Raw genomic sequence first — 10,661 nt, forward strand, 5'->3', positions numbered from 1 at the left:
GACCCTGAAAGGCCAAGGAAGAACTCCATGTCCCCTCCTAGATTCTACTTCTCTCACTCCTCTTAAGATTCATTTATTTACCTTCCTGCTAACTCCTAGCCTCCAATCAGAAATCAGCATCTGTTTAGAGTTCTGAAGTTTCACCTAGTTGATCTGGATTGGCTCAGCTTTTGCTAGGTCTACCTTTAGAAAATGGAAAGGAGGGGCTGGGAAGATGGCTCAGTGGTAGAGTGCTTGCCTTGCAGGCTCAAGGCCCTGGGTTCAATTCCTCAGCACCACGTAAGAAAAAAGAAAAAAGCCGAAGTGGCGCTGTGGCTCAAGTGGTAGAGCACTAGCCTTGAGCTGAAGAGCTGAGGGACAGTGCCCAGGCCCAGAGTTCAGGCCCCACGACCGGACCCAAAAAAAAAAAACAAAAACGAAAATGGAAAGGAGGGCTGGGAAGGTGGCTCAGTGGTAGAGCGCTTGCCTTGCATGCCTGAGGCCCTGGGTTCGATTCCTCAGCAGCACATAAGCAAAAAGAAAAAAAAGCTAGAAGTGGCGCTGTGTCTCAAGTGGTAGAGCGCTAGCCTTGAGCTGAAGAGCTGAGGGACAGCGCCCAGGCCCAGAGTTCAGGCCCCATGACTGGACCCCCCCCCCAAAAAAAAAAAAAAGAAATGGAAAGGATTAGGTAGAGTGTGAAAAGCAGGACCCATAGATGTGAAATAACAAAGGGTGCTTAACCGATTTTGCAGTATTTAAATGAATGTTTTTGTTTTTGTTTTTGTTTTTGTCTCTCTCTCTCTCTCTCTCTCTCTCTCTCTCTCTCTCTCTCTCTCTCTCTCTCTCTCTCTCTCTCTCTCTCTCTCTCTCGTCAGTTGTGGGGCTGGAACTCAGGGCCTGGGCACTGTTCCTGAGCTCTTTTGCTCTAGTGCTCTACTACTTTGAACCAAAGCTCCACTTCTGGTTTTCTGGTGGTTGACTGAAGAGTCTCACAGGCTTTCCTGCCTGGGCTGGCTTTGAACCATGACCCTCAGATCTCAGCCTCCTGAGTAGCTAGGATTACATATGTGAGCCACTGGCAGCCAGCCGAATGCCATTTTTTTTTTTTTTTTTTTGCCAGTCCTGGGGATTGAACTCAGGTCCTGAGCACTGTCCCTGTGCTTCTTTTGCTCAAGGCTAACACTCTACCTCTTGGGCCACAGTGCTACTTCTGGCTTTTTCTGTGCATGTGGTTCTGGGGAATGGAACCCAGGGCTTCATGCATGCCAGGCAAGCACTCTACCATTAAACCACACTCCCAGCCCTCTTATCATCTTAAACAGCTCCAAACTCAGAAGATCAGTTCCCAGCAACTTGTTTCCATTGCTTTGCAGAGGTAAAAGTGGTGAAAATTCTCCAGAACTCCCCAAAGACAAAAGCTGAGCTATGGTGAACCCGGCCACACCCTGACCAGAACTGTTGTAACTCTGCAGAGCTTTCTCAGCCCCTGCCTCCAATTCTCCCTATTTAACCCAAGGCCAATGCCTGCACTCCTGAAGATGGCTGAAGGTGTATTGAAGTGCTGTCTTCCCTTGGATGCCATGGAATAAATCTCCTTTGTCTGCTCTTCATCCTCTATTTGGCATATGGGGAGGGAGTGCCCTGACCTAACCTGGGACTCCTGAACTTTGGAACTGGGGTCTAAAAAAATGAGTTTCACAAATACAATGGACTCTGACAGTGTTGGAGGTGGATTTGTTCTTGCTGTGGTTTTCACAGCTGATGGGGAGGAGCAGTGTGCTGCTACTCTCCAGGGTTTGAGCAACAAAAATGTTTTTGACAGGATTTGAAGATATGTGACCTGTGATGGAATTCTCCCGTAGCCATTGTGATAAGCCCAGCTTAAAATCCTAGCTATTCAGGAGGCTGAGCTCTGAGAACTGCGGTTCAAAGCCAGCCTGGGCAACAAAGGCATCAAGAAACAGTTTTCTCGAGTTAGCCACCCAAAAGCCAGAAATGGAGTATGGCTCAAGTGACAGAGTGCCAGACTTAAGTGAGAAGCCAAATGAGTGTGCAAGGCCTTGAGTTCAAGCCCTAATACTGGCACCAAAGGAAAAAAAAATATCACTAATTTTCTTTTTGGTGCCACTGTTAGGGCTTGAACTCAGGGCCTATACAATGCTCCTGAACAATTTTCTGCTCAATGCTAGAGCTCTGCCTCTGGAGCTACCGCTCCTTTCAGCTCTTTTTGGTGGTTAAAAGGAGGTAAGAGCCAGGCGATGGGGGCTCACACCTGTAATCCTAGCTAATCTGCAGTCTAAACCCAGCAGGCATGGGAAAGTCCATGAGACTCTAATCTCCAATTAACCAGCAGAAAACCCAAAGTAGAACTGTGGCTCAAAGTGGTCAAAAGAGGCTCAGAGACAGCACACAGGCCCTGAGTTCAAGCCCCACGGCCTTAAAAAGAGAGATGAATCATAATCCTCAGATCATAGAGCCGCTAGCACCTGGCACTAATTTTCTTCTAATATAAAAAATATTGCGGCCAGGCACCAGTGGCTCATGCCTGTAATCGTAGCTACACAGGAGGCTGAGATCTGAGGATCGTGGTTCAAAGCCAGCCCAGGCAGGAAAAGTCCGTGAGACTTATCTCCAATTAACCACCAGAAAGCCCAAAGTGGCACTGTGGCTCAAAGTGGTAAGCACTAGCCTTGAGTGCAAGTAGTTCTGGGACAGCACCTAGGCCCTGGGGTTAAGTCCCACAACTAAAAGAAAAAAAATGTTATTGGGCTGTTTTTTTTTCCACATTTCTCCAAGGTAGGATCACAACTTCAGTTTCTGGTAGACATTTGTTCTTTATTTTTGTGTTGGTCCTGAGCCTTAAACTCAGGGCCTATGTATTCTCCCCAAGCTTTTTTGCTCAAGGCTAGCACTCTACCACTTGAGCCACAGTGCCACTTCCGGCTTTTTTCTTTTTGCTTATGTGGTGCTGAGGAATTGAACCCAGGGCCTCGGGCATGCAAGGCAAGCACTCTACCACTGAGCCACCTTCCCAGCCCTCAGTTCCAGCTTTTTTAGTACCAAGAGTCTTACTGACTTTCCTGCCTGGCTTGGTTGTGAAAAATGATCCTCAGAGCTCAGCCTCCTGAGTAGCCAGAACCACAGATGTGAGCCACCTGCGGGGCCCTCCCCCACTAGTGTGCGCCTGGGTCTATTCCTGACCACCTTGACTGTTGTCTCCACTGCACATCTCAGATAAACCACCCGTGGTGTGTGAACCAAACCACAGACACAGAACGAAGCAAGAAGTAACAGGTGCCCCGAGAGAGAATGGGAGGGCATGAAGAACATGGCAGCACTGCATGCTGGGAGTTCCTGGAAACTAAACCCTATTGAACAGACAACATTGGTCCTTTGCCACCATCAAAGATGGTGATGTGTGAATTTAAACTGTAAAAGGCAAGAGGATCATGGAAGAAACAAAATGGTATTTTTCTGAGATGCTCTTTATTTCTATTTCTTTACAACCATCTATACTGAAGTAACAATCTCAAAACATGAAATCTTAACCTAGAAACTCAAAATTTCTATTTCTGAACCCTTTAGAACATGAATCTCTGAAGGTTCTCAACTTCCCAGGTCAACACCTCCCATCCAAGGCTGCCCCTGCTGTCGGCCCTGTCCTTTCCCCTCCCCAGACTGAACAGGTTCTGGGTCAATAGCCCAGAAGCAGGGTTTTAAATGCCTAGGCCCAACGGTAACACCCAGGGCACAGGTGAGCCTGGGCTTCAAACTGGGCCTGGTTGCCAGGGAGAGGACAGGGAATGGTACTGAACCAGATTGTTCTGGACTGTCTTAACGGCTCTGCCATTATCATCAGCTTATCACGAAGTTGGTTGAGCCTCCACTGGTGCAGGGCGCCCTGGGGGCCGTAGACCTCCAGCGGAGTAGAATACATCTCCAGGCTTAAGTGGCTCAGGTGCACAGTGTGGACCAGCAGGGCCTCCAGGGCGGTCACAGACACGGGGTTCCTCAGGTAGTTGAAGGTGGTAAGGCTGGAGCAGCGGCTCAGGGCGGGCAGGATGGCGGTGAGCTGGGCATCCCGGATCCCACAGTCCTCCAGGTCCAGGGTCTTCATGGTGGCTGCGACACTCTCCAGCAGAACTCGGAGGGGCTCAGGGCTGAAGCGAGTCATCCTGACACCGCTCAGGTTCAGCTCGCTGAGCTGACGGATGCTCGGGCTCTGCGACAGACACGTCAAGTCTGATTCTGAGAGCCGAGAGTCGGTTATTGAGAGGGACTCCAGTGGGGTCCTCAGGAACCTGAGGAGAGAGCCAACGGTTATATCTGAGAACTGAAGGGGAGAGGCGGGGAGCGGGGAGGGGGAATGGCCTCCAAGGAGAGGACCATGGGGAACGGGATCCAGGCTGCTGTGACCACAGCCAGGATGCTGTGTGGTGAAGAGCCTGACTGTAGTCACAGCCACCCTCCAGGGATCTTTGCCCCACAGATAGCTTCCTGGTATGGTGGCCCTTTCTAGGCCACACGCTCCAGCAAAACCCTCTGTCTTTCATGAACCCCAGGTTAGCCCTCTGTATTTATTTACATGCACCCCAGCTTTGACCTCTGCCTTCACATGTGTGCTAAGAGGAGACCTGGCTACAGACAGAAATAGACATTCCTAATGTTCTGGTGTCTGGATCTCTGAGACAATCCCTGGTGGCCGGCACAGTAGGTGCTCACTAAACTTCCAGGGACAGCAAAGGCTCCCTCACCTGAGCACCTGGTGCAGGCGGCCTTCCAGGAAGCAGACAGAGTCCATGGACAGCTCCTGGAGGCAGCCCAGGTGGGCAAACTGAGAGGTGAACTGCAGGACCAGCCGCTCCTGCTCCTCTGGGGCAATGGAGGCGGCCCGGTGGACGTGGGAGAGGAGGAGGCTGCGAAGATTTCCCATCCGGCTGAGGTAAGGAGCAAAAGTGGCCAGGCTGGACAGGGTCCAGTTGCAGTTCACTTCCACTTCCTCAACACAGGCCAGCTGCAGCTTGTCCAGGATCTTCTCAGCACTGTGCACGTATGGGGTGATGATCTTGAACTTCTTACAGCTCAGCAGCACCAAAGCCTTTCTCTGCTCCACCCACAGGAGGAGGTAGGACAAGAATGGGTCCAGGGTTCTCTGGCTGAGGTTCAGGTCCATCAACACCTCCAAGAGCGGCTTCGTACCCATCTCCCCTCCATTCTCCTCTGCTGGACTCTTCAGTCTCCTAGTCTTGGCCTGTGCAGGGCTGACATCGGCATTGCCTCCAGCCCAAAGCTTCCAGAAGTTGTGGTGAAGGTTCCTCAAATCCAGCACCTGCAATTTCCACCGTCTGCGGGGGAAACAGAAGCCCAGATATGCAGAAAGGACCAGGCTTCCACTTGAAATTCCCCTCTTCTTCCCAACTCCCTCTGTTTCCCTTTCTTCCCTCTCCCTTCCTTTTCTTTCATATCCTCTCCTCTTTCTCTCCTGCCCCCGCCACTCTTGTTTTTTGGCCAGTACTGGGGCTTGATTTCAGAGCCTGGTTGCTGTCCCTGGACTTCTTTGTGTTCAAAGCTAGTATTCCCAGTTGAGCCACAGCACCACTTCCAGCTTTTTCTGAGTAGTCTATTGGAGAGAAGAGTATCTGAGTAGTCATGGACTTTTCTGCTGGGGCTGGCCTCAAACCATGATCCTCAGATGCTCAGCCTTCAAGTAGCTAGGGTTGCAGGCGTAAGCCTTCTGCCCTCCCTGCATCCGTTCTAAGGAGTCCTACCACCCGGAAGATGTTCCTGGATGTGCTCAGCCACCGCCCAGGACTCGATGGTCCTCCTGACTGGTACCAGAAGAAATATCTGGACTACTAGTTCAACCCATTCTCCCAGACCCCAGCTGGCTCTTCCCTGCACTTTAAGGGGTTTTCTCTTGATAAACCTCACCTTGGCCGATCTGTCAGAGCAAGCAGCATGTCCAACCCATCTAAGGCAACCTGCAAGGCCTCCAAATCTGACGCCTCCATCAGCGCCCCCAGGGGGAGGCAGGGGAAGGGCCAGGCCTGGATCAGGGCCTTCAGCGCCTCTGTGCATCTCCTGGCGAAGGCCTCCCTGAACAGTGGAGGGAAGAGCTCCACGGGCAGGTCCTCCAGAGCCGAGATGGCCAAGGCCTGGTTCGTCAGCAGGCTCCGAGCCGCCAGCTGCACCAGTGTGGGCAAGTCCTGATCTTCCATCCTGATGGACCTGCAGGGAAAGGATTTTGGGACAGTATCTAGGAAGAAGTTTTCTTGTTCCCTTCACATGTGTAACCCTAACTTGTCCTCTCCCAAATGAAGACTCAACTGAGGATCGCACTCATTGTCTTCCCACATCCTCAGTTTACCCATCCACTTCCAAGCACCGTGTTACTGAATCCTGGACCTACTATAGCTGCTGAGGTAGACTTTCTCATCATTGGATGGGCACCAGTGGCTCACCCTGTAATTCCAGCTTGTCAGGAAGCTGAGATCTGAGAATCATGGATCCAAGCCAGCCAGATCTAAAAGTCTATGAGATTCTTATCTCTAACTGACCAGCAGAAAACCTGTAAGTGGAGCTGTGGTGCAAGTGATAGAGCACTAGCCTTGAGTGAAAAAGCAGAGGGAGGGGCTGGGAACCTGGCTTAGTGGTAAACTGCTCACCTAGCATTCATGAAGCCCTGGGTTAGATTCCTCAGTTCCATGTACACAGAAAAAGCCAGAAGTGGAGCTGTGGCTCAAGTCGTAGAGAACTAGCCTCAGGAAAGAAAGAAAGGGAGAAAGAAAAGAAAAGAAAGAAAGAAAGGAAGGAAGGAAGGAAGGAAGGAAGGAAGGAAGGAAGGAAGGGAGGAAGGAAGGGAGGGAAGGGAGAAAGGAAGAAAGGAAGAAAGAGAAAGCAAGAAAGAAAGAAAGAAAAAGCAAGCAAGAAAGAAAGAGAAAGGAAGGGAGGGAGGGAGGGAGGGAAGGAGGGAGGAAGGGAAAGGAAAGAAAGGAAAGAGCAGGCAAAGGGATAGCACTAGGTCCTGAGTTCAAGCCCCAGTACCAGCATACACACACACACACACACACACACACACACACACACACACACACACACACACACACACACACACACACACACACACACACACACACACACACACAATTCCCATCATCATTCAGCACTTTAAAATCAAGAGATCAGAAACATCCCGAGTCCCAACAGTCTACAGCCTTAGTTCCCACAGTTAACCTGGCTGGGAAAAATTAAGGTCATTAGTTTTTGTTTCATATAATCTCTCTTCCTAGACCACAGCCAGGTCCCTGCATCTCCCTTGCCCTTGTGCCCGGCCTCACACAGCTAGCTGGTCAGGAAGGCACAGGTACTAAGCAGGGTGAAAATCGACCTGTCTCAACAACAGGCCCTGGAATTCTCTCAGGTTATCAAGAGCCATCTGAGTGAGCTGAGTGGGGTGGGTCATGCCTATAAGCCCAGCCAACAGGGGATCAAGATGGGGAGAATGTCAGATCAAGGCCAGCATAGGCGAAATTAAAAGAAATCTCCCAAGTGAATCATCTGGGAGGAGTGGTCAAGTTTATCACTTGTGAACACAGTTACCTGGAGGACTGCAGAAGGGAGGACCACAGTCCAAACCTCTCCATGCCACAGAGAAAAAACGTCAGCCTCTATCTGAAAAGACAAAAATAGATAAAAGCTGAAACTAAACAGACAGGGTTCATGGCTTAAGTGGTATAGTGCTTGCTAGAAGCATGTGGTCCTGAGTTCAAATATCTGCACTGAAAATAAACCCTGAGCTACCAGAATCTATGAAAGTATGTGGGTGCCCTGGTTGGTGGAGGTGGGCAGAGGAGGAAGGTAGAGGCTGTGTTTTAGAAAAGGGAGGAAGCAGGTTGGATGCTGGTGGCTCACATCTGTTACTCTACCTACTCAGGAGGCTGAGATCTAAGGATCATGGTTGGAATCCAGCCAGGGAGGGAATGTCTGTGAGACTCTTCTTTCCACTAAGAATACCCAAAAAGCCAGAAGCAGAGCTGTGGCTCAAGTGGTAGAGTGCTAGGCTTGAACAAAAGAAACTTCAGGACAGTGCCCAGGAACGCCAGTACTAGAATTGGCACCAAAAGAAGAAGAAAAAGGGTGTAGCAGGGCTGAAGGCCTACAGGTGATCTCTAGAAGCATAGGAGATGTTTGGGGTGAGGATGCAGGAGGGGCCCCTTCCTTTGGGGAACGTTGGGACCCTGGAGTTGCCCAGATTCCTTCCTCCCCTGAAAACCCAGTGTGTCTGTGGGCAAATCTTTCTTTAGCCGGACTGGGGTTTGAACTCAGCCGCTCGCGCGTGATGCGCATGCGCTATTCCAGGTTCTCGAGCTGTGGATGGATTTCAGACGAGGGCAGGATGTGGGGGCTTTCGTTATTTGGGGTTAAAATGTACAGGTTTTTCTTGTTTTTGTGCGGGTCCCGGGGCCTGGGCGCTGTTCCCTGAGCTTTTTTGTTTCGTTTTTGCTGAAGGCCCGAGCGCTCTCACATGAGCCCCGCCTCCACTTCTGGCCCCTCGGTGGTCAGCTGGAGGTGACGAGGCTCAGGAAAGTCGCTCGGACCTCCCTGCCCGGGCTGGCTTCGAACCGTGATCCTCAGAACTCGGCCTCCTGGGTGTGTGGGTGGCGGGGCGGGGCGGCCCGGCTGGGCCCGGCCTGGCCCCGCGCCGGCCCCCCGCGCCGCGTACCCCGCCTGCGTGGTATCAACTCCTTCCTTCATCTTTTCTGCGCGGGCCTGGGGCCGGCGCTGGCCCGCCGCGGCTCCGCTCCGCCACGCACCGACACCGCACCGCGTCGTCCCCGACAGAGGGGCCCGCCCGCGATGTTCGCGCCTCCCGTTCTAGAAGGTTCTTCCCCTTGCACCTCGCCCCCTCCCCCACTCCGCCTCTCTCTCCCTCTCTCTGCAACTGCTTTTTCCACCGCACGACCCCTGCCCGTGACCCTCCCGCCGCCAGCCGAGCCCCCTAACACAGGCAGCCCGGGGCTGAGGAGAAGCCGCGCGGGACGACCCCTACCCGCTCACACGCCGCTGCCCCGCGTCCGCCGGGACAGTGCCCGCCGCGCTCCTGCGCATGCGCAAGCCCCTCCGACGACGACGCCCCGCCCCCGCCGCCAGGGGGCGCCGCGCGCAGCCTCGGCTCCGCTCTGGGGGCACAGAGGGGGGAGGGGAGGGGCGGGCAGGGGCGGGGCTCTGCGCAGGGCGGGGCTGTCAGGAAGGGGAGGAGAGAGCCAAGGGTTCTGCCAGCTTCGCTCCCTCCTGCCAGCCCTGTTCTAGAAGCTTCTGTGTGGCCCTGCGGTGCCGTCCGCCATGCCGCCATCTTGAGTGGAGTCCCAGGCCCGGAGGCCGGGTGGAGACAACGGGGGCGGGGGTGGGGGGAGGACGGGGACATAGCCCGGGACGCGGGGCGGGGCGGGCGCCTGAGGCCCCGCAGACTCCGGCCCGCCCCGCCGCTCCGGAAGCTTCAGGAAAGGTCTAGAACAGCAGTGTCCGCCATTGGTACGTGGAGGGAAAAATCTAGACACATTGGGAGAGAAGCTGGTCAGTAGCGCACGCTGCGGTCCTAGAGCCACCGGTGGTCGCCGGTGGTCGCCGGTGGCCCGCGCTTCCGGCCACCACCAGACTGATTCGCTCTGATCACAAGGTGATGTGCGGAGGGGCTGCGACTGGTCCCACGGGGAGGCCTGAGAGCCGGCCACGCCCCGACCACGCCCCCGCGCAACCGGCCACGCCTCGACCACGCCCCCGCGCACCCGGCCACACACCCCCGGCCATGCCACGCCCGTCTGGCCACCACCAGACTGATTCGCTCTGATCACAAGGTGATGTGCGGAGGGGCTGCGGCTGGTCCCGCGGGGAGGCCTGAGCGCCGACCACGCCCCCGACCACGCCCCCGACCACGCCCCCGACCACGCCCCCGCGCACCCGGCCACACACCCTCTGCCATGCCACGCCCGTCTGGCCACCACCAGACTGATTCGCTCTGATCACAAGGTGATGTGCGGAGGGGCTGCGGCTGGTCCCGCGGGGAGGCCTGAGCGCCGGCCACGCCCCCGACCACGCCCCCGCGCAACCGGCCACGCCTCGACCACGCCCCCGCGCACCCGGCCACACACCCCCGGCCATGCCACGCCCGTCTGGCCACCACCAGACTGATTCGCTCTGATCACAAGGTGATGTGCGGAGGGGCTGCGGCTGGTCCCGCGGGGAGGCCTGAGCGCCGACCACGCCCCCGACCACGCCCCCCGCGCACCCAGCCACACACCCTCTGCCATGCCACGCCCGTCTGGCCACCACCAGACTGATTTGCTCTGATCACAAGGTGACGTGCTGCGCTGCGGAGGGGCCGCGGCTGGTCCGGCGGGGAGGCCGGAGCGCCGGCCCCGCCCCCCGTGCCAGGCCCCGCCCAGGGCACGCCCCTCCTGCCTGGCCCCGCCCCTCCAGGCCCCGCCCACTGCCTCCTCGTCCTCAGTGTCTAGCCAGCGCCCCTTTGAGACCGGGAGTCTAACCACGTGCTCTTTTGTCTCCTGACGGGTCAAGAAACGGCAAGGGGGGTTGCAAGTTCGCCTGGCCAGCAGGAGGCCCCGGCTTCGGTCTTCGGCCTCCGGAGACTCGGTAATTAATTAATTAAAGTTAGACGTGGTCAGGGC

General features: G+C 55.0%; 1 protein-coding gene across 3 annotated transcripts; it reads right to left on the reverse strand.

Moving 5' to 3' along the window:
* Nucleotides 1-3,469: 3,469 nt before the first annotated feature.
* LOC138837964 (PRAME family member 12-like) lies at nucleotides 3,470-10,005 on the reverse strand. Of its 3 annotated transcripts, none has more exons than XM_070036959.1 (5): nucleotides 9,949-10,005; nucleotides 7,579-7,650; nucleotides 5,911-6,207; nucleotides 4,734-5,324; nucleotides 3,470-4,280 (listed from the first exon to the last, which is right to left on the reverse strand). In XM_070036959.1, the coding sequence occupies exons 2-5, from the start codon at nucleotides 7,620-7,622 to the stop codon at nucleotides 3,704-3,706; spliced, it is 1,509 nt and encodes a 502-aa protein (XP_069893060.1). In that variant the 5' UTR covers nucleotides 7,623-7,650; nucleotides 9,949-10,005; the 3' UTR covers nucleotides 3,470-3,703. The 3 variants fall into 3 exon arrangements, with proteins under 3 accessions (XP_069893060.1, XP_069893059.1, XP_069893061.1); XM_070036958.1 differs by lacking the exon at nucleotides 9,949-10,005 and adding an exon at nucleotides 9,029-9,051; XM_070036960.1 differs by lacking the exon at nucleotides 9,949-10,005 and adding an exon at nucleotides 8,702-8,721.
* Nucleotides 10,006-10,661: the final 656 nt, after the last annotated feature.

This window comes from Dipodomys merriami, unplaced genomic scaffold (genome assembly GCF_024711535.1).
Source record: "Dipodomys merriami isolate MVZ:Mamm:240054 unplaced genomic scaffold, mDipMer1.0.p SCAF_28, whole genome shotgun sequence".
NCBI lineage: Eukaryota > Metazoa > Chordata > Mammalia > Rodentia > Heteromyidae > Dipodomys > Dipodomys merriami.